Source organism: Aquarana catesbeiana, linkage group LG03, assembly GCF_042186555.1.
Source record: "Aquarana catesbeiana isolate 2022-GZ linkage group LG03, ASM4218655v1, whole genome shotgun sequence".
Lineage (NCBI taxonomy): Eukaryota > Metazoa > Chordata > Amphibia > Anura > Ranidae > Aquarana > Aquarana catesbeiana.
The window spans coordinates 192,417,264-192,440,946 of NC_133326.1; the positions used below are offsets into that span (position 1 = coordinate 192,417,264).

Sequence of the window (23,683 nt, forward strand, 5' to 3'; positions counted from 1 at the left end):
GAAGAAGCAGTCGCTCCTTCTAGCGTTAGAGCGACTTTTGTCGCAGAAGGTCATTATGGTAGTTCCCGCGAAGGATCAAGGATTGGGCTTCTATTCCAACCTTTTTACGGTCCAAAAACCAAATGGGGATGTCAGACCCATTCTGGATTTAAGGGATCTGAACCAATTCCTAAGGATTCAGTCCTTTTGTATGGAATCAATTCGGACAGTAGTCTCCACCCTGCAGGGAGGAGAGTTTTTGGCATCAATAGACATCAGAGATGCATATCTGCATGTGCCCATTTTTCCTGCTCATCAGAAGTTTCTGCGCTTCGAGATAGGTGGGCGCCATTTCCAATTTGTGGCTCTGCCTTTTGGGATAGCCACTGCACCTCAAGTGTTCACAAAGGTCTTGGCTCCTCCTCTGGCCAGATTAAGGGCTCAGGGTATAGCTGTAATAGCATACCTAGACGACCTGCTCCTGATAGACCGGTCGGTAGCCTCCTTGAACGGGAACTTGAGGACCACAGTCAAGTATCTGGAACACCTAGGTTGGATCCTCAACCTAGAAAAATCTTTCCTAAAACCAGTAAGAAGACTGGAGTATTTGGGTCTAATCATAGATACAAGCCAGGAGAAAGTATTTCTACCTCAGGCAAAGACCACTGCCTTAAGGGAGCTGATTCTGGCAGTCAGGACCATGAAGGGTCCTTCTGTCTGCCTTTGTATGAGGCTACTAGGGAAGATGGTGTCTTCATTCGAAGCAGTTCCCTATGCGCAGTTTCATTCAAGAATGCTGCAACACAGTATTCTGTTGGCCTGGAACAAGAAGGTTCAGGCATTAGACTTTCCAATGCACCTGTCGTCTCATGCGGTGAGTCACAGCCTCAATTGGTGGCTAATACCCGAAAACCTGCAGAAGGGGAAATCCTTTCTACCGGTTACCTGGACGGTGGTAACAACAGATGTCAGTTTGTCGGGTTGGGGAGCAGTTCTGGAACAGTCTGCGGTCAAAGGGGTGTGGTCCAAGACCGAGAGGACCTTACCCTTCAACATTCTGGAGATCCGTGCGATATATCTAGCCATAAAGGCTTGGACTATCGGGCTACAGGGTTGCCCGGTCAGGATCCAGTCCGACAATGCCACAGCAGTGGCTTATGTCAGTCATCAGGGAGGCACCAGGAGCCGAGCTGCTCAAAAAGAGGTGAACCAGATCTTAGTCTGGGCAGAGAAGCAGGTGCCATGTATATCGGCAGTCTTCATTCCGGGGATCGAGAACTGGCAGGCGGACTATTTAAGTCACCAGCAGTTACTTCCAGGGGAATGGTCTCTGCATCACGACGTCTTTTGGGCCATATGCCAAAGATGGGGGGTTCCAGATGTAGATCTCTTTGCATCTCGATTCAACAAAAAGATAGACAGATTTGTGGCAAGGACAAAGGATCCTCTTGCATGCGGGACGGATGCGTTGGTGATTCCGTGGCATCGGTTCTCACTGATTTATGCATTCCCGCCTATTCTGCTACTGCCACGACTCCTTCGCAAGATCAGGCAGGAAAGGAAGTCTGTACTTCTGGTGGCCCCCGCTTGGCCCAGAAGGACTTGGTATGCGGAAATAGTAAGAATGACGGTGGGTTCCCCATGGGCCCTAGCGGTACGCCCAGACCTGTTATCTCAAGGTCCAGTGTTCCATCCTGCCTTACAAACGCTAAATTTGACGGTTTGGCTATTGAAACCCACGTTTTGAAGAGTCGTGGGCTTTCAGGTCCTGTGATATCTACCTTGATCAATGCAAGGAAGCCAGCTTCCAGAATGATTTATCATAGAGTCTGGAAAGCTTATATATCCTGGTGTGAATCCAGGGTTTGGCATCCCAGAAAATATGTGATTGGTAGAGTTATTGATTTTCTACAACTGGCTTTGAGTACCATCAAGGGCCAGGTCTCGACCTTATCAGTATGATTTCAACGGCCACTTGCTTCGCATTCTTTGGTCCAAAACTTTATTCAGGGGGTGACGCGTCTTAATCCTCCGGTTAAGGCGCCCCTAAACCCCTGGGACTTGAACTTGGTCTGTCTGTGTTACAGAAACAGCCTTTTGAACCAATACGTCAGATTCCTTTGGTCTTGCTGACAAGAAAGTTAATTTTTCTGGTAGCCATCTCTTCTGCTAGAAGAGTATCAGAATTAGCAGCTCTTTCCTGTAAAGATCCTTATTTGATTGTACACAAGGATAGAGTGGTACTGCGCCCTCATCCTAGTTTTTTTTTACCGAAGGTGGTTTCAGATTTTCATCTAAACCAAGACATTGTTCTACCTTCCTTTTTTCCAGATCCCTGTTCTCCGGAAGAAAGATCGCTACATTCTTTGGATGTAGTAAGAGCAGTTAAGGCCTATCTGGAAGCGACTGCTCAGGTTCGCAAAACGGATGTTTTGTTCGTGCTGCCAGAGGGTCCCAGTAGAGGACAGGCAGCATCAAAAGCTACCATTTCTAAATGGATTCGACAATTGATCATTCAAGCTTACGGTTTGAAACAGAAGATTCCTCTGTTTCAGATCAGGGCACATTCCACAAGGGCTATTGGTGCTTCTTGGGCAGTGCATCACTGGGCCTCTATGGCTCAAATCTGCAAGGCCGCAACCTGGTCTTCAGTCCATACATTCACCAGATTCTATCAGGTGGATGTGAGAAGGCATGAGGATATCGCCTTTGGGCATAGTGTGCTGCAGGCAGCGGTACAGGGTCCTCAGGTCTGATTGCACCCTACTTGGTTGTGGTCCCCCCCAGATAGCATTGCTCTGGGACATCCCATCAGTAATTACTGAGGCTCTGTGTCCCGTGATGTTAGAGAAAGAAAATGGGATTTTTTAAAACCGCTTACCTGTAAAATCCTTTTCTTTCGATGGACATCACGAGACACAGAGTTCCCGCCCCTCTTCTAATACACTATATTGCTTGGCTACAAAACTGAGGTATCCCTGCAAGGGGAAGGATTATATAGGGGGTTGAACTTCCTGTTTAGGGTGTGCCAGTGTCCAATCACCTAGTGATACCCTATATAACCCATCAGTAATTACTGTGGCTGTGTCCCGTGATGTCCATCGAAAGAAAAGGATTTTACAGGTAAGCTGTTTTAAAAAATCCTATTTTTGTGCTAGAACCCCTAAATATATTATATATTTTATATATATAATTTTAGCAGAGGCCCTAGAGAATAAAATGGTGGTTGTTGCAATATTTTATGTCACACTGTATTTGGGCAGCGGTCTTTGCAATACTTTTGGAAAAAATACACTTTACTGTTTTGTTTTGTTTTTTTTTGTAATTCATTAAAGTTAGCCCAATTTTTTTGTATAATGTGAAAGATGTTACAACGCGAGAATCGTGATCTTGCAAAAAAAAATAGTGATTCTCATTTTAGCCAGAATCGTGCAGCTCTAATACTCAGTAGCTGAGGTAACTTCTTCCGGGTAACTGGAATCCTAGTAAGTACCGGCACATATTATCAGTTTGTGTGCAGAGTGCCTCTGTAGGCTGAAATCTTGTGGTACTTTATAAGGAAATTGGAGCCACAACTTGCATGGTTGCTGTGTAGTCTGCATCTTACCACTGCTTGTGTCTTTCTATTGGCCAGAGGAGTTCATCCTCCACTCTTCTGTGCTATAGGAAGGCACTGGCTGTAAGTTTGGGGCTACACTATGACCATGCATACTTTAGTTGCAGTTACTTTTTATAGAAAACCTCAGTTGTTTAAGTGCTCTGCAAAGAAGACAAAACACATATAGATTTGCTTTAATGTGATCTATTATAGCTGTAAGCACTGCAAACACATTCACATTCATTTTTGTTTGTCAACAAGTTTTCTAATGAATTTAACTTGTGTGTATTATTATTTATTACCTGAAGTGGATGCTGATGTCACTGTCGTAGGCTCTGGTCCTGGAGGTTATGTTGCTGCTATAAAAGCTGCCCAGCTGGGCTTTCAGGTAAAGTTTGGCTCTAATGTGTAAATTGATATTTGCATGCATAGTGTTTTAAACCTCTCTTTAGGATCAGCACAAACAAGTTGGACTATAACTCTTCCTTTACTTGGCAGAGACTAGTACCAAAGTGGTTGTAGAGGCAAAAAAAATTCACTGGCAGCCCCTCTGTTTTATCATGCCATCACACACTGTGTACATGTTAGTGTAAAATAATGCGTTTAATTACTTTATCTCAGATCTTTTCTGGCTGGTCACATGACATCCTGCCACTCTCCTCCTGATCTTAGGGCTACAGCGGGAGAGGCCAAGATCCCCCTCCGACCTAAGCTAGGGATGTCATGTAACCGCTATGCTGGCTGCTAAGCCCCTCCCGCTGTAGCCCTTAGATGGGGTAGGAGAGTAGCCGGAGGTCACATGACTGGCCAGAAGAGATCTGAGAAAATGTAATTACAGGCATTGTTTTACACTAACATGTACACAGTGTGTTATGACATGATAAAAAAAAGGGGCAGCCAGTGATCTTCATTTAGTTTTACTGCCAGCTAATAACTGTTTAATCTGCTATAAGATAACTGGATCACTTTTTTTTTTTTTTTTTTTTTTTTTTTTTGAGGGGGGGGTTACAACCACTTTAAATATCTGGCTTTCTGTGGTGATTATGCTCTCTCTTTCAATTCAAGCACCAGCAGGAGTTTAACTTCTGGTAAATGATGCACATAAAGCAGATTAGTATAGGCATTGTGACCGACAGTTGGCCTGTCACTTGAAAAGCCGGCCATACATGGATCGAGACAGATAAAACCAGCCTCGGCAGGTTCAGCTAAGTCGATCCATTGATCAACTTGGGTACAACCAGTATGTCAATTTTTTATTTTTTTTTTTTACATTCGATTACTGCCCACGGCTATAGCCGCTAGCAGTGATCCTTGTGTTCTTCTGACCAGGAAGGCTCCCTGCTGGCAGAACACAATAGCTCTGCGGCAGGCGTTCCACCAACATTGACTGTGTTGATGAGGGAATCGCGCAATTTTCTTTACTTCCACCCATGGAGTCATCTTTGGGTTACTTAAGGGTCATTTCACACAGATGTTGACAGTTCCTTCATAAAAATGCATGTAAATGAAATAATTTTAGATCAGTATACATCCGTTTTTCACATGTCCCCTTTTTTTTTTAGCTGTTTATGAAAGTTGGCTGTAGGTCGACAGGTATAAACATCCGTTTACATGGGCTCATGTCCAACAAAACAGAAAAGGAAAATAAACATCTGTATACATATACGTTGTGGTTCAGTCTGGTTCCTCCTGAATAACTGACAGACGGATCCAGACTGAAGACGCATGTGAAAGGGTCCTAAAGATACAGATAGTGCCTCTTTCAGCAGGGAAATTGTCCCTGATCAGGTGTGAGACAGGTTGGTGTTGCTTACAAAAGAGAGAATGTGCTAGTCAGTCATTCCTAGAGCAACTTGAAAAGCCTGGTACATGAGGAGCACATTTTCAGGCCTGTCTGACCAGCACAAATAGAAATAGAACAAAACTTGAGTATTATTTAGGCTCGCCAAAACAGGCCTGACCATATTTTAAACATCGCTTTTATTGACTTGGCCATTGCTGCTTTCATTGGCAGCAACATTGAGCATCTGGGGGGGGGGGGGGGGCACTTGTTAGCATACAAAAGATTTTGCAGCTTGTGGCAAAAGCTTGTTGCAAGCATGCCAGTTTTTTCACCCTTCTGTGTAGAGAATAAATTAAGTTCTGTGGTGTGATGCTGTCACCACTGTGGGGAAAATCATGGCAGCGCCTGTTGCTGCAGTGGTGTGCTTGTAGATAAATGGATGTCGTCTTGTATGTTTTTAGGAATATATCTAGCTCACTTGAGGACAATTTTGATATTTTTCTGCTATTCTTTCCTATAGAAAGATTAACACAAGCTTTTTTCTGAATTTGCTTCTCATTAACACAACTTTTTTTATTTTAGACTGTTTGTGTGGAAAAAAATGACACTCTTGGTGGAACCTGTTTAAACGTTGGCTGTATCCCCTCTAAGGTATGTAAAAAAAATTAAAATAAGAAAAAATAAATAAAAATGAATACACTTCAGCCGAGCATCAGTACATTAATACACATGTAGTATGCACTATGAGTGAACACTGCGTGCTCCTAGATTTCTCTGTTTCACTTCAGTGCTTCCACTCCGCTTATAACACAAGCACTTCTGCTGCAACCTAATTTCTGCTTTCCGGTGGTATGATGACAACACATTATAAATATAATGACTGGAATATTTAAAACTTTTTGTAGTATTTTTAAAGGACATATATTGCTGAACTTTACTAACATATATTACAAAGCCATTCACAATTCTGTGCCGAGCAACATCACCAACCTTATCTCAAAATACCAACCAAATCCTTGTCTTCACATCTCCTAAGACCTCTTGCTATCTAGTTCCCTTGTCACCTCATCTCATACTCCATGCCAGGACCTCTCCAAAGCCTCTCTTATCCTCTGAAACTCCTTGTTTTAATCTGTCTGTCTGGCTCCCTGAAAACCCATTGGTTTATAGAGGCCTATCCTGCTTCAAACTTATAAACTGTACGTTTACTTTCTCCAACAGCTCAACAGTTATTAACTTTTGTATCACATGCCCCCACCCCCCTTTTTTAGATTTTAAGCTCTGTGAGCAGGGCCCTCTGGTCCCTCTTGTATTTGTTTGTATTGTACAGTCTCCCTCCATTCTGTAAAGTGCTGTGCAAACCGTTGGCACTAAATAAATCTTGTAATATAAAAATATGCCAGCAGTGATGACTGCTTGGCCACTCCTGCTCTAGGACAGCCATGTCGTCTGTTAAAGTTGCCACCTTCTTGTTTGAGATGATGGAGGGACCACAGCAGCAGAGTTTAGGGTACTTAATTTATGGATCCATAGGAAGGTTAGGGATGTTTTATATACTAGGCTGATACTTTTACAAGTGTTGGAATATGTAAAGATTTGTGCCAGTATAGATAGAATAGTTATGCCTCCTATGGATAGGCCAAAAATGTAGTATATACAAGACTGATACCCTTATACTTTGTAAACAACGTGATTTGCAGATAGAACTCATCTGCAGCCAATATAGAAAGATTACTTCTGCTACTTTCCCATTTACTCTCTGCAGGCTATAGATTGAGGACCATTTCAATACATTTTTATGAAATAGCGCCTGAAAACTGCCTCCCATTATGCCCAAAAGTGAAAGCCCAGGTGCTTTCACAGTGGGGCGGTGCGCTTGTGGGACGTTAGAAAATGTGCTGCAAGCAGCATCTTTGGGGCGGTTTGGGAGCACTGTATACAGTGCTCCCAAAACGCCCCCTACCCATTGCAATGAATGGGCAATGCTTCAGAAGCACTGCAACATGGGCATTTTTAATCCTTTTGGCCACTAGCGCGGGTTAAAAGCACCACTAAAACAAGCTGCGCTTTACCGCTAACTCACGAGCGGCCCCAGTGTGAAAGGGCTCTAAAGGAGTTTGATATTCCCCGGACATCTAAAAGTACAATAATTTTAATTTGCTGCAGCATCAGGGCTCCAGACCTGCAGTCTGCAAATGCATGCAGTTCTATTCTGTAGCACTGTTTAGTAACTGTTGTATTTGAAATGAAAGCACCCATATGATCATTGATGCAGTTAAATAGACTCTCTTGAATTTGCTTGAATTGAGAGATGGGAAATTTGGGATTTCTACCAACTTTATTATTGCAGGAATACCTGTGTTTTCCCCCACTGGAATACAGAGTAACTCAATATATACTATGCCTACTTTCTTTTTAACAACATGCTGTAGTGCATAAATTATTCACTTACAGCTACCCGACAGAATGTTTTTCTACATTTTCTATTATTTGTATTATTTATTTCTTTATTTTTCATGCATAGTTTTTAACCAAAATTTCTGCTTACAGGCTTTGCTAAACAACTCGCATCTGTACCATTTAGCTCATGGAAAAGATTTCGCAAGCAGAGGAATCGAAGGTACATGTTGTCTTTGTTAATTCATTTGGAATTGGTTTATCATGGTTTAGTTTGTGTTGCCTGTGAAAATAGGCTTCTCCATCCCAAACAGATAGTTGGCTTCTTAGATTTAATGATGGCTGGCAGGGGAAATGACTGCACTATCTGACACATCTGAAAGTGCTGGATAGCAGCTGCATCAATAGCTTTGCATGGGGATGGGAACAATGGACTTGCTGTCCACCTAACAGTGAAGTATTTAGCATTTTTCTTTCTTACATTAGGCTCCTGGATTAAAAGATTTATACTAGCGACAAGGCTGCTTTAAACTATTTTAAAGCTGGTCTTTGGTCACAGATATCAAAGCATGTACTGATTGGTAAGCAGCTGTCAAAGATGTGTATAGAGTAGAACATTAGACAGCTTTGCTTCAAAGGTTGGGTAGCAGAGGAAAGTAGCTTGGGGTTAGAGCGCACTTTAGGTCTGCCTTAAAAGAGAAGTATGGCCAAAGCTCTTTTGGCCATACTTCTCCTGTAGGTCACAAGAGTGCACTCAGTTCTGCACTCCTGTGACCCAGATTCAGCTGACAGCAAGTCATAGAGAGCCTGGGCCAGCTGCTCGTGCCCCCTGCACAGAGCTCTAGAGGGGCAGAGCAGAGAGTGGTCAGTCACCACTCTGTCTTCAGAGCGGACTTGAGAATTGAGCAATTAGCAGTCTTTAATCGCTCAGTTCTGGGTGTAGAGGCAGCAGGGGGCAGCTTTGGATTTGGATCGATGCTGCATCTACATAAGTTAGCATGTGTGTGTTTTTGTTTTTTGTTTTTTTTTCAAATTCCCCAGGTTTTTTTTTTTTTTTTTTTTTTTTAAAGGTGATATGCTTCCTGTCATTTTAAATAGTTTGTTTGGACCAAGCCGGTCCAAATAAACTGTTTTTCCTTCAATAAGTGCTGCACTGGCTTTAAGCACCATATGGAACTGTATGTAGCTTCAGCTGCATACAGTACAGAGTACTGGGTTCCGTCTGTGAGAAAGACTTCCCATTTGACACCCAGAACAAAATAAGAGCAGTACTCAGCCATTCATAGGCAACTTTGTATTCAGGGATTGTCTGAGTTGGAGAATGTAACATCATCAGCCTGTTCCTCCGACTCAGCCAATCAGAGGAAGCTTTGTATTTATTCACAAAATACAAAGCTGCCTATAAATGGCTGAGTGCTGCTTAGAGCGACTTATTTTGTTCCGGGTATGAGACAGGAAGTTTCTCACAGCCGGAACCCAGCACTCTGTACTGTATATAGCTGAGGCTACATACAGTGCTTAGACCCAGTGCAGCACTTAGTGATGGAAATGGTTCATTTGCACCAGTTTGGTCCAAACAAACTATTTAAAGTGACCGGAAACGTGGGGGCGTGGCCTGGACGGCAATGGTGTAGGACGCGTGTGAGCTGAGCTCCACTCTTGGTAGATCCTGACACCGACTTTCTAAATACCCGCAGCTTCGTACTGACATACTCCCTAGCCGGCTAACGTACCCCGCAATATACGCACCATGTCTCCGCCGAAGAGGACCGCCACTGCCTCCTCATCTCTGGACAAATATCGGCGTCAGGACAAAGGCCACAAGGAATAAGATGGCGACCTGCCAGCCTCTCCTATGGATTGTGCGGTGGCTGATACGGCCAGGGTACTGGAGGCAATTTCCACATGTCAGTCCACTCTGACAACCAAAATAGAGGAGATAAAAGTGGATATCTCCCTGATCAGACAGGACATTACTAAGCTCAAGGACCTGGTCAAAGAGACTGAGACTAGAATTAGCCAGACGGAAGACATTATCCATCCTCGCCAAAACTCACATGAGGATATACAACATCAGATACAACAACTGGCCCAAAAGCATGATGATCTTGAAAACCGTGCCCGCAGGTCAAACCTCCGCTTCATCGGGCTCCCGGAGGGCCTGGACCCGGCCACTTTTCCTGGAAAAGCTTCTAATTTCAACGTATGGCAGGGAGGCCTTCTCAACCACATTTGTGGTGGAACGCCTCCATCGCGTGCCCGCACGCCGCCCTCCTGAGGGCGCTCCGCCACGCACTTTCATAGCAAAGTTCCTTAATTATCGTGACCGGGACGCCATTCTTCTCCTGACCCGGAACAAGGGGAACATTCCTTTTCAGAACAGCCATATCCTCGCCTTTCCAGACTTTTCGGCGGAGGGCCAGAAACAAAGATCACGTTTTACGTTTTATGTCAAGCGGCGCCTCAGAGCACACCACTTAAAATACGCTATGTTATTTCCAGCCCGACTCTGAGTCGTGGGAGATGACCGAGAACATTTCTTTGAAGATCCTACACTTTGCTCAGCCTGGCTGGATCGACGAGACGCGGAGAGAAACCTGCCCGCCTGAGAGAGACATACATCAGCTTCTTTATGTGAGTAAGCCCCTGTACACCAGGCAATACTACAGAAGCCTGACCTACATACTACCACATGCTTTGGGACTATGCCCACTTACCGAACTATTGCACATATGTGACATGGCTTTACCTGGTCTATCACAGTAACATGTAATATGCCTGAGTACATGGAGGCCCATACCCTACCCCTCTTTTCTAGTCGCAGTCCATCTGGACCGCTAGCTACATACCAGATATCGTTAAGCTGGGCACCATGAACATGTGATGTTACTAATTGAAGACACTAACTCATTTTGGGATACCCCATACTGATATTAATATATGAGACGCTATGCTGACACCCATCATTGATAGACTCCCCCCCCCCCCCCTCCCCCCTTTTTTTTTTTTTTTTTTTTTTTTTTTTTTCACCTTCTCCTCCCTCATCCATATTTTTTGCTCATCATTACCAAGTTCCCTGGGTATGGGTTTTCCAATCCCTTCTCCCCCCCCCCCCACTTGTATTTCAACATTTTATTTGACGGTATTTTTTGTTTTATCTTTACTACTTACCGTAAAAGAGCACATGACCAGAGTACTAACACCAACGAGTGTTGTTAGGCTTTATAGGACACAAATCCTACTGCTGGATCCGCAACCAGCGAATGTTTGCCCCCCGGTTAGATTGTCGCCAGCGGTGCTTGGAAGACGCCTGTGGGTGACGATGTGGTTGCTGCGGAATTGTCTGCCCTCCTTGTTATTTTTCTCATTGTTTTGGCAGACCCGCACAAGTTTTGGGAATCATGCTTCAGCTAAGTTGGGGAAGCTGAGGGCTGGGAGGGGGGTAAGGGGTAATTATAAGTTTTGCCTGTGGCTAATTATTTGTAATGCAACGTGTTTCATGAGTCATAAATATGCAAGGTACAATATGCAAAAAAGGTGTTATGAGTTACGCATACTAATGTGCTTAGTGGGTGATCCTGCTCTGGGGACTGGTCTAATACCTCTCCTAGATGATACTCATCCCAATCACACATGGCCACCATAAAATTTTGAGTCTGGAATGTCCGCGGGATACGTGACAAGCTCAAACCCACAGCTGTGTTTGGCTGCCAATTTGGGATTATCTCGGTGCGGACGAATCCCCAGGGCAGGTTCATCTTTTTACACTGTACTTTATCAGGTACGCAGTACCTTATCCTAGCTTATTATGTCCCTCCGCCTTACAATTCTACAGTGGTTACTGAGGGTTTCTTATATATGGCCCAATATCCCACAATCCCAGCAATATGGCTTAGGGATTTTAATATGGTCCTCAACCCAGCCAAGGACAGACTAGAACCGAGTCAGACTACCCAATTACCCACCACTACCCGCCTGAGTTGCATATTAACTGAATTCTCGTTAACTGACACATGGCGTTTTAAACACCCGGACACTCAGGTCTTTTCATGTTTCTCGGCAACACACTCCACCATGTCACGTATAGACTATATAATGGTCTCGGATGTCTTACTTCCCCTGCTCGAGGACTCAGGTTATCATGCCAGGTCTCTATCGGACCACGTCCCTTGTTGGGCTTCTCTACGCCTCGCTCCTCAAGCGGGACCCCGCACTTGGTGCCTCCATCCATTCTGTCGGCTCTAACTGACCAAGTTGACCTACAGAAGGAATAGCGATTCTTTTTTAATACAAACAGGGGTGTGGCATCCATAGGCTTGGTATGGGATGCATTTAAATTGCATCTCCGCTCCACTTTATCTAGACGCATAAACAGACTGTAAGCTTCCTCCAAAACATTACTCCAACAAGCATCAGAGAAACTAGTGACTGCAACAGACAAATTTGTGTCAGAATCCACACCGGACAATGTATCGGCGCTCAAATTCCACACGCGCTTAGTCGACCAATTGCACTATGAAAAGGCTAGACAAAAGCACTTTTTTTCAAGACAGCAGGTGTTCGAGCAGGGGGAACGGGCGGGAAAGCTTCTGGCTTACCTGGCGCACCAAGATGCTAGGCCACCAGTTGTGGTATCCCTGTTAGACCCACTGAACAAACCTAGAACAGACCCCCTGTTGGTGGCGGCCGCCTTTAGATCTTATTATGCCAACTTATACACCTCCCAGGTGACTGTTACTACACGGGAAACACGGACCTTTCTGCAAAACATACCCTTTCCTCAGCTATCTGCAACCCAGGTAGTAGACCTAGAGGCCCCCATCACCTTGAAATTGCACTCACAATAGCATCCTTGGCACCCGCTAAAGCCCCTGGTCAGGACGGCCTGCCGGTAGACTTTTACGCAACTTATTCAGAAACGCTGACTCCCAAATTACTGAAGTTATATAACCATATTTTTTAATCCGAATCCTTACCCAGAATCCATGCAACAAGCGGTAATTGTTGTACTCCCCAAACCGGGAAAAAATCACCAATACCCCGAATCCTACCGACCAATTTCGCTACTTCAAGTTGACATAAAAATATTGGCAAAAGTGCTAGCCTCTCGCTTTAATCGAATTATTTTATCCCTTATTCACCCCGATCAAAAGGGATTCATGCCTGGTAAGAACACAGCCATGACTATCTGCCGATTGCACATGAATCTTCAAGCATCTCACGAGAAAGCGGGCACCAGAGCAGTGATAGCGTTAGACGCCGCCAAGGCGTTTGATTCTGTGGAATGGGGATACCTATGGGAGTGCTTGAAGGGCTTCGGATTTGGCCCTAATTTCATTAAATGGGTGAATCTATTATACTTCTCCCCTGAGGCTCGGGTGGCGGTAAACGAATGGACATCAGACCCCTTCCCACTGAGGTTTGTACTCGGCAGGGGTGTCTGTTGTCCCCTCTGCTATATGCACTGGCCGCAGAACCGCTCGCTATCTCACTCAGAACGAATCCGGATATACACGGCCTCCAGATGGACTCTTTGGTGGAAACAGTGAGTCTTTACACGGATGACACGCTCCTCTATTTGGAGGACACTGGCTCATCCTTACAGATAGCTCTCCAGACCATTGAAGAATTTGGAAAGCATTCAGGTCTGCGCATAAACTGGTCTAAGTCGCAAATATTACCCATAGATCACTTTCCACCGACAAACAGTTCTGCGTCCCTTCCTCTTCATAGGGTATCATCTATTAAATATTTAGGAATAAAGATCACTAGAGAACCCCTAGATTATATAAAAGATAACATAGAACCATTATTTACTTATCTGAAAACAAGTACACAATCCTGGTCGCGCCTCCCACTGGGCGTGATGGGAAGGATCAACCTAACCAAAATGATTCTCCTGCCAAAGTTTCTATACGTGTTCTGGCACTCTCTGGTTCTAATCCCCTTAAAAACTTTCAAAACACAAGACAGTATACTTAATGCCTTCATATGGGGATCCAGCAGACACAAATGGAACACCCTCAAGAATCCTTCCTCCTTGGGAGGAGCAGCTCTACCAGATTTCCACTTGTTACATAGCTTCCCAACTCTCCCACTTCTATCACCTCCACAAAACCGACGGATTTAGATATCAAACTCTTACTTGCCGAATGCCACACAAAAGTGCACACTCTCCCCTACAAGTACTATTTAGGGGCAAGGAAGGCAGGGGGGAGTACAGATGGCTGAAACCTCCTACTGTCCCACCACAAACGTATATGGGGGATCGCACTCAGACTGACCGGAGCTGACTTTTTTCATTCCCACACACCCCTTTGGCACAACCTCCAACTAAGGGAACTGTTAAAGATTCCAGGCGCTGACATCTGGGCAGCTAAGGGGATATTATATTTACACCAAGTAATAACCCCACTCGGAGTTCGGAACTTTCAATCTTTACAAGAAGAATTTGAGTTACCACCTCACATGCTTTTCAGATATTTACAAATAAGACACGCCCTTCGGGCCCAGTTTGCAGATGGCTTCCCAAACCCTCAAACTCTACCTATTGTAGATCTTAGATTGTAAGCTCTAAGGAGCAGGGCCCTCTAATTCCTACTGTATCAAAGTGTATTGTATTTGTACTGTCTACCCTCAAGTTGTAAAGCGCTACGTAAACTGTTGGTGCTATAATAAATCCTGTATAATAATAATGTAATTACAGGCGCAGACCCTTCCAAACTGATATCTACTCTCTATAATATATTAAGAACTAGATCAGTGTCACGGATAATAGATACGGCCAGAACTAGATGGGAGGATGATGTAGGCCCCATAGAAGCATCAGACTGGGACGAGATTCCAGAGAACAATAAGAAGGTCTCCCCTAGGCTCTCAGAGCGATTGACCCAATTATATATTATACACAAATCATACCTTACATCGGTGAGAATAGCCAAGTACCATCCAAACAGCAACCAATTATCTCCGAGATGTGCAGGCCATCCATGCACATTCTATCACTTAATATGGACCTGCCCAGAGATCCAGAATTACTGGGCACAAATCATACAATTTTTGCATGACCATATGTGATCGCCTTTACAACTGGACCCCAAATCCTGTTTAATGGGATTACTTCCACACTTCACAATTAACCAGTTCTTAGCCACCTTCCTATATGAAACCCTCTTAAGTGCACGAAAATTAGTAGCCAAAAATTGGATGCGTAATACATCCCCTACTATTCAAACATGGATAAGGGAGATTTAAATCTACCATACAAAAAGGTTATATACCAGCATAGGGGCTGCCCTGCCAAATACAACAAGGTCTGGGACAGGTGGTTGGATACACCAGATACGTATATTGAATAGGCATGTACACCAGAACGTGTATTGTGAGACTAGAACATCTCCAAGTTACGTGGGGAAAAAAATCCTAAGAACTACCGGAGCCATTGGAATAGGGCGAAGGAATACAGTCTGATAGAAAAGGGATGATAAACGCAAGAACAGCTTATATTGTGTAGTAGTCAGTTAGGAGAAGTCACCTTTTGTGTGTCCAATATGTATCCTTCTATTACACTGCATGATATGTACCACGCATGTATGTTTTGCTTACAAATAAACTTGGTTTTCTAAATCATGGCTCCCTATAGATACAGCAAAGTGAGAATAGCTATTTGGGGTTTTATTTGCAGGGCTACTAGATGGGGAAAAAAATAACACAAAAGCCTAAAATGAAACTGGTTTAATTTGGGTACACTTTAAATGACTATTTTCCTGGTTTAACCACCATTTTCTTTATTTCTTTTTTCCTAATAGTGACTGGCATTAGCTTAAATCTGGAGAAGATGATGGAGCAAAAGAGCGGTGCTGTGAAATCTCTTACAAGTGGCATTGCTCACCTCTTTAAACAGAACAAGGTCTGATTTTACAGCATGCATTTTGCATTGTTTGTTTTTTTTTTTTTCCCCCCACGTATGTGCTGTCCTGTACAATTGTTTTACAAAGGTTGCCTCTTGTGTCAGTTGAACCACCCAACAACTTATATATATTGTTTCTTATCGCTGACTGTTGTCATGAGGGTTGTTACTACTGTCTGTGTTGTGTGTGGGTTTTTTTTTTTGTTTACCAATATATTTGATTTATGCTGTTGGGGTTTAAAAAAAAAAAAAGAAAGAAAACGCCAAGGGCTGACTCGGGCAGCTAGGCTTCTGACTATAATTAAAATATCACTTTTGGCAAGACTATCTCTCTTTAGCCTCCCTGGCGGTATTCCCGAGTGTGGCTCGGGGTTAAAATTCAGTACCATTAGCGGTAACCCCGAGCCACACTCGGGATCGCATTGCAGGATCCTGGGGCGGCTTTACTTACCTTGTCCCCGGGATCCTGCGATGTCACCCGCAGTGTCCGAGGGCTCCGTCCTCCTCCGAAGCCTCTCCGTGCCAGGCTCCGTTCCCTGCGAGCGGCGTGACGCACGGGGGCGGAGCCTGGCGGCAAATTAAAAAAAAAGTAAAAATCATAACACATACAGTACTGTAATCTTACAGATTACAGTACTGTATGAAATGATTTCACATCCCTTTTGTCCCCAGTGCTTTGTCCCATGCCCTGCATGCAGTTTTACATGATATACACTGTTCTTTCTGCCTGGAAACTGGAGATTGTCCATAGCAACCAAAAAGTGTCCCTTTACGTCAAAAGTGGCTTTAGACCAGCTAGAAAACAGCGATAGTAAATTAGAACACTTGCAGAATTGAGCGATAGTGAATTGTGGGGAAATTTATTTTATTACTATTTTTTTTTTTTTTTTAAATTATTTATTTTTATTTATTATATTATAATTTATGTTTTTGTGTTTCAAACTTTATCATACCCGGGATATCTACTAGACTCTGGTTTGGACAGATTTAAGTGTGTTATTGTTAAGATTTACAGACCTACAATATAAAACGCCAAATTTCCATGCAAAATAATTGTACCGCTTTCAGCACCTAAAATCCGAAATAATCATACCGCCAGGGAGGTTAACTACATACTACTTCAGAAAATGATTTGTGCTAAATACAAACCAACCCAAAAGAAGTGGTTTCTGGCCACAGCGCAAAAAAAACAAAAACAAATTGTGGGTCCATAGCTTGAATTCAGCCCTATGTGCATAATGCAGTATATCTGTTTTCAATAAAAGCAATGTGTAGTAATTTTATTGAAATTCATGTTTGGGGCCAGTACAGCATGCAAAAAAGTTTGGCTGTTGAGAATCAGTGAAAATTGTCTTTTGCATCCATATTATTTTTTTTTATTATTTGCATAATGAATGTACAATGCTTTTCACACAGGTTGTGCATGTCCAAGGCCTTGGAAAGATCACAGGGAAAAACCAAGTAACAGCAACAAAAGCAGATGGAAGCACACAGGTCATCAACACTAAGAATATCCTCATAGCCACTGGTTCTGAGGTTGCCCCATTTTCAGGAATTGAGGTAACTTGGTTAAAATTGCTAGTCTACTTTTTTTCTTTCTCTTTCTTTCTCAGGCATGTTAGTCCAGTTGCAAAAAGAACATTTGAGAACTGTATGTGGCTCAATCCTTCAGTTCTATGGAGATTTAAACGGGCCATACCAAAAGTCAAAGAACTGAAGTTTGGGTTGTATGCATGTCCCACAAAATACTGTATAAAAGGAATATAATGTTTTGTTATTTTAAAAAAAGATCAGATTGCTTTTTAGAATTAATTGCTGAAAAATCTAGAAAGGATACCCATATTGGGTAAACCTCTCCTTTTTATGGGTGAACACAGACTGGGGATTGATTGGACAGGTTAAAAATACTGTTTGAAATCTGCTCTTCCCGCCATCTTCGCTCCTTCCCATTGATGTGAATGCGTGTGTTTGACCATGTCTATAGATTTAAACATTTTTGTTATCACGTTATTGTCCATTTATCCTTAAAGTGATATTAAAGGCTCATGTGTTTTTATTATTTAAAAAAAAAAACAAACAAAAAAAAAAACGTTATACATACTTTGTGTAGTGGTTTTGCACAGAGCAGCCCCGATCCTCCTCTTCTTGGGGCCCCCTGCTGGAGCTCCTGGCCCCTCTCCCTTGTCGAGTGTCCCTTATAACAAGCCTTTTGCTATGGGTAAATTTGTATGTGCTCACTCCTGAGCCACCTCTGTGTGTTCATTAGACACAGAGCGTGGCTCTGCCCCACCCCCTGCTCCCTCACTGCTGTGATTGATGGCTCCAGCTGCTGTGTCCCAGCCGATTAGGAGGGAGAGACCTGGGAGGGCAGCCGCTTTCGTGCACATTGCTAGATCTAGATGAGGCTCAGTTAAGTATTGGGGGGGGATGCTGAAAATCGTGTTTTTTTGTTTTGTTTTGTTTTGTTTTGTTTTTTGTTTTGTTAATTTTTTTTTTACCTTCCTGCATAGAATGCCGGGAGGTAAAAAAAAATCTTTAGCCTTTACCACCACTTTAATGTCCGACTGCCTCTTAAAGTCTGTGGGCCTTAACAGTTCAGAAAACTGTATATATATTTGAGTGTTTGTATTGCATGGGTTGTTTAGGTATTGTTTGAATCTTTACTATGCAGCTTTTGTGTTTGTTAATATGAAACCTAGGCATTTATGGTCTCATGTTTTAATCTAATTCCAGATAGATGAAGACACAGTAGTTTCATCCACTGGTGCATTATCTCTGAAAAAAGTGCCTGAAAAGATGGTGGTTATTGGTGCTGGTGTAATTGGTGTTGAATTGGTAAATTATTTGTATGTTTTCCACTAATTTCTCTAAAAAGTATATATTGTTTCTTGTTTAAAATTTGGACTTGCTAGTATACATTGATATAGATAGTTAAATGTTTCTAATAGATGTATATAGTAAAATTATAAGGGATGTACTAAGATTCTACCAAACATGCTTTGTAACTAGTTAAAAGGTTCAAATATATTTGGTATAACCTATCATGGGGTAAAGACTCAAACAATTTAGAAAGCAAAAGCTGGCAGCAAGGAGGAGCCCAGCTTCTCTTCCAATGCTTGCTGCATGTCACAGCTACTTTAGGTTGATAGGAGATCATTACTTTAATTAAAATATGTTCTTTGTTTGCATGTGTTGATAATGCTGATTTTTTTTTTTTCTCTTTTCAGGGATCTGTGTGGCAGCGGTTGGGAGCAGATGTTACAGCAGTTGAATTCTTGGGCCATGTTGGTGGGCTAGGCATTGACATGGAAATATCAAAAAATTTCCAACGCATACTTCAGAAACAGGGTCTAAAGTTCAAACTGAACACAAAGGTCACTGGTGCAGCCAAGAGGCCCGATGGCAAGATTGATGTTTCGTATGTATTTTATTATTTTTTTTTTTAATTGATTAATTGCATACATTGTTTAACCACTTGCTGACCACGATATAGTTGAATGACAGCTACAGCGCGATCGTCCAGTCTATTGATGTCCTCTCAGAACCGCACCTGACGTGCTCTGTGATCACTGTGTCCTTCAGACACAGATAATCCCAGATCTAGGTAAAGGTTCAATCAAAGTGGCCCTTTACCAAGTGATGAGCTGTGTCCATTCACAGCTGATTACAATGTAAACACACTTGCCGGTTATCGGCATTCCTTTCCTCACGCTTTCACAGCTTGAGGAGAGGCAGATCCGGTAAGTGTGAAAAAAAATGATAAAAATATCATATGAGTACAGTGCTGCATGACTTGCAATTGTCATTCGAAGTGTGACAGTGCTGAAAGTTGAAATTTGGCCTGGGCAGAAATGGGGTAAAAGTGCCCAGTAGGCAAGTGGTTAAGGGCTGTAAAAATGACAGATTATGGATCTGGGTGCTCAATCCCAGGCAGGGTAGGCAACTGAAGTATGTGTCAAGACATTGAGTTAGTATTGCGAACAATCTACAGGCCGGTGTAATGCAAAGCTTGGCCAGGAAATCCTTGCCTTTCAGGATTCCCCTTTTTAACATTCCTCTGGACAGAGCCTAAAATATGGCAAGGAGTATGAATGGAGTTGCTATTGTACATGTTGCTATATGTATTATTTTGCCTGCATTTAGGAGATGTGGTCTTATATACGTTTGTTGATTCATAAAATACTTAGTGACACCAAACTCTGGTTTAACAAATAATCTATTCATGTATATCTTCTTAACAAATTCCTATTTGTTGCTGCTGTGATTGGCCTTTGTTAGGGGGTGGCTATATTCAATCTCCATGGTCCCAACGTGTGAAGGAATGTAATCGCCCTCTCTTGCTGTCCCCCAAGATGGACTAGGGCTGTGGGATTTGTAATGTGCATTGAGCAGTGCATATGACCGCAACTAATGTGCGCTGCTTGTTTCAAACAAACTGAAGTGAGGGGTAAAGGGAGAGTTTCGGAGCTCACAGAGAATGTTATAAAAAGACTGGAAGAAACAATTCATTAAAAATGAATTACGGGGCTAGTATCAGTGGATTATTTTTGGAAAATAAGGGTAATGTTTAGTGTCACTTTAAGTGCATCATAAAATATTAGCAAGAATATCACTGCATGCTTTACGTGTTGTATTGTCAAATTGAGTTGTTACAAAAAAGAGCATTGGTTTTCCTCATGTCATTTTCATTCTTTGTTGACAGTATTGAAGCAGCAGCTGGTGGCAAGGCGGAGGTAGTTACATGTGATGTTCTGCTTGTATGTATCGGCCGTCGGCCCTTTACCCAAAGCCTGGGACTGCAGGAAATGGGAATTGAGCTGGACAACAGGGGCAGAATACCAATCAACAGCAGGTTTCAGACAAAGATTCCAAAGTAAGCACTGATTGACATAAAAATATCAGCATACAAATATTACTTCTAGCCATTCAAGTTCGTCCATTGCTATAATTGCTGAGCACATGCAATTGCAGTTCCTTTTCAGCTCACCTGTCATTGTTAGATTGGAACTTGGGCAGATAAAATATTTCTGCTGTATACCCAGCAGTTGACCTGTTTGTTAACCTCCTTTCTAAATTTGCTTATTTTTTTTTTGTAAAGAGGGTGTTCATCTATTATGTCTTTATTACTTACTATTTAATTCAGGTCAGATAGTATAGATCTCTGGGCTTTTAGTGCTTCAACTTTGAGAACTTCCCATATAAGCCATGCTGCTTATTTTTCCCCTCCTCTTACCTTGCTCATTCACAGAACACATTCGGTGAACCATTTACAAAATACAAGGGGGGTGGACAAACACCTCAGCCTCTGTGTATGAGAGCAACAACTCTGACCTGAATGAAACGGTATTTAGGGTGTAACATGTTGCTAAGAATGTCCCCAGACCCCCCCATATTCCAAGCGCAGTATATGCAATGCACAGAGAATGATTGTAAATGTGAGTGTGGCAGCGACCACTAGCTGGAAACCGAAGACTTTCAAAGCGAGAAATGTTGCCAGCACACCAAGGGTCTCCAGAACGGGTCCAAAGCTTTATTCAGCGATCACATCCTTGTTTCAGAAGTGAAATCTCGGAGCCTCACAGAACCCCTTAAAGAAAGAAGAGAGAAAAAATGGGGTGTTAAAGGACAAGAATACAGGAGGATGGGAAACACTGATGGGATCCCCAAATGCAAAAGGAGAAAAAAGAAAAATGTTATGGAAATGGGTTTACGAGAGAGGGTGGAAAAGGGATTACCGTATATACTCGAGTATAAGTCGAGTTTTTCAGCACATTTTTTTGTGCTGAAAGTGCCCCCCTCGACTTATACTCGAGTCAAGCACTTTTCTGTAGCAAAAAATTTCATTTTCCGAACCGACTTTAGGGCCCCATATCTCAGGACTACTTGGTGCTAGGAACCCCAAATTTGGTGTGCAAACCCAGTGGAACTGGTACCACAACATATCCAAAGATGGAGTTCATAGCACACTAAGTGGCCCCGAGATATGGGGCCCCAAAATCGGTTCAGAAAATGTCATTCTCTGCTGCAGAAAAGTGCTTGACATTTTCTGAACCGATTTTTGGGGCCCTGTATCTCGGGACCATTTGGTGCTAGAAACCCCAGCTTTGGATATTTTATGGTACTAGTTCCACTGGGTTTGCACACCAAATTGGGGTTCTTAGCACTAAGTGGCCCCAAGATACGGGGCCCCAAAATTTGGTCAACTGTGTCCATCTGCAGCAATGTCATTTTGGTACCCTTTGGGTTCAGAGACTCCAAATTTTGGCTGCAGCTAGGGGGCATCTAGGAACCCTTAACTACCGAGTTTGAAGTTCGGGGGACCTATGGCTGCAAATGGGCACAGTGAGGCTGCAAATGGGCATTGTTGACCCTCTTTTCCACTTACAGTAGCTGTGCATTTCTCACCCTCGTCTTATACTCGGGTCAATACGTTTTTCCCATTTTTTTTTTTTTTGTGGTAAATTAGGGCCTCGACTTATACTCGAGTATATACGGTAAAAAGAATAGAGAACTGCACAGTGGTGGTTGGGGAGAAAAAAATGAAAACAAAAATTTGTATACAAAAATTAATCATGAAGATGTCTTATTCATCAAAATCATCTGTCAAGTAAAGGACTATGATCTGATCACTGAATAAAGCTTTTTACCTGTTCTGGAGATCCTTGGTGTGCTGGTGACATTTCTTGCCTTCAGAGCCCCCCCTAGTCACAGTCGGGTCATCCATTCACGGTGATCTCAGAATGAATAAATAAACTACAAGTCTCATCTGCTGCAGCTGTCGTTATCAAAGGAACACAATTGCGGTAGTCAACACACTTGCAGTCATTGACCCAGCCTTCATTTCTCCTCCCCCGCAGCTGCTGTCACTTTTAAATAGTTGGGGCTCTGGCCGCACAGCAATATCATTCATGCACACAGTTCTGTTAATGCATAAGCTGGAAGTCCCGTCTGCCACCGCAGTGGACACACTTGTATTTTTCAATGGAACGCAAGTGCAGTATTCAACACACTTGTAGTCCATTGACCATTCCTCTCTAACTGAAAGCCCTTCAAGAGGTACTGGCATAGAGCTAGAGAAAGTTTGCAGGAGCCTGACATTGCACTCTTGATCCACTAATTGTGAATGCAATGCTTTACAGGACCTTGTGTGTGGAAAAAAAAATAAATGCCATTTATTGTTTTCTTAAGTAAACTGCCTTTTAATCCTTTTATGACTAAGCCTATTTTTGACATTTGGTGTATACAAGTTTAAAATCCGTATTTTTCTGCTAGAAAATTACTTAGAGCCCCCAAACATTATATATATATATATATATATATATATATATATATATATATATATATATATATATATATATATATATATATATTTATTATGTTACACGGTATTTGTGCAGCGGTGTTTTAAACGCAATTTTTTGGGAAAAGGGACACTTTCATGAATTTAAAAAAAAACAAATAGTAAAGTTAGCCCAATTTTTTTGTATAATGTGAAAGATGATGTTACGCCGAGTAAATAGATACCAAACATGTCACGCTTTATAATTGCACGCACTCCCGGAATGGCGACAAACTACGGTACCCAAAAACCTCCATAGGCAACGCTTTAATTTTTTTTTACGGTTACCAGGTTAGAGTTACAGAGGAGGTCTAGTGCTAGAATTATTGCTCTCGCTCTGACAATCGCTGCGATACCTCACATGTGTGATTTGAACACCGTTTACATATGCGGGCGCGACTTCTGTATGCGTTTTCTTTGCTGCGCGAGCTCGCGGGGATGGGGCGCTTTAAATTTTTTTTTTTTTTTTTTTTTTTTCTTATTTATTTTATTTATTATTTATATTAATAAATTGTATTTAAAAAAGCAAAAAATGTTTTTGATCACTTTTATTGCTGTCACAAGGAATGTAAACATCCCTTGTGACAGGTACTCTTTATGGAGGGATCGGGGGTCTAAAAGACCCCCGATCCCTCCTTTGCACTTCAAAGTATTCAGATCGCCGTTTTCGGTGATTCT

The 23,683-nt window shown here is 42.6% G+C and overlaps 1 protein-coding gene across 1 annotated transcript in view; it reads left to right on the forward strand.

Annotated features, from left to right (window-relative positions):
* Positions 1 to 23,683, forward strand: part of DLD (dihydrolipoamide dehydrogenase) — a 45,904-nt gene that overhangs the window by 16,970 nt on the left and 5,251 nt on the right. Inside the window, exons 3-10 of the mRNA XM_073619676.1 lie at positions 3,886 to 3,965; positions 5,943 to 6,011; positions 7,911 to 7,980; positions 15,566 to 15,666; positions 17,083 to 17,226; positions 18,400 to 18,501; positions 18,894 to 19,084; positions 20,369 to 20,539. Coding sequence (XP_073475777.1) covers positions 3,886 to 3,965; positions 5,943 to 6,011; positions 7,911 to 7,980; positions 15,566 to 15,666; positions 17,083 to 17,226; positions 18,400 to 18,501; positions 18,894 to 19,084; positions 20,369 to 20,539 — 928 coding nt within the window. The remainder of the gene's footprint in view (positions 1 to 3,885; positions 3,966 to 5,942; positions 6,012 to 7,910; positions 7,981 to 15,565; positions 15,667 to 17,082; positions 17,227 to 18,399; positions 18,502 to 18,893; positions 19,085 to 20,368; positions 20,540 to 23,683) is intronic.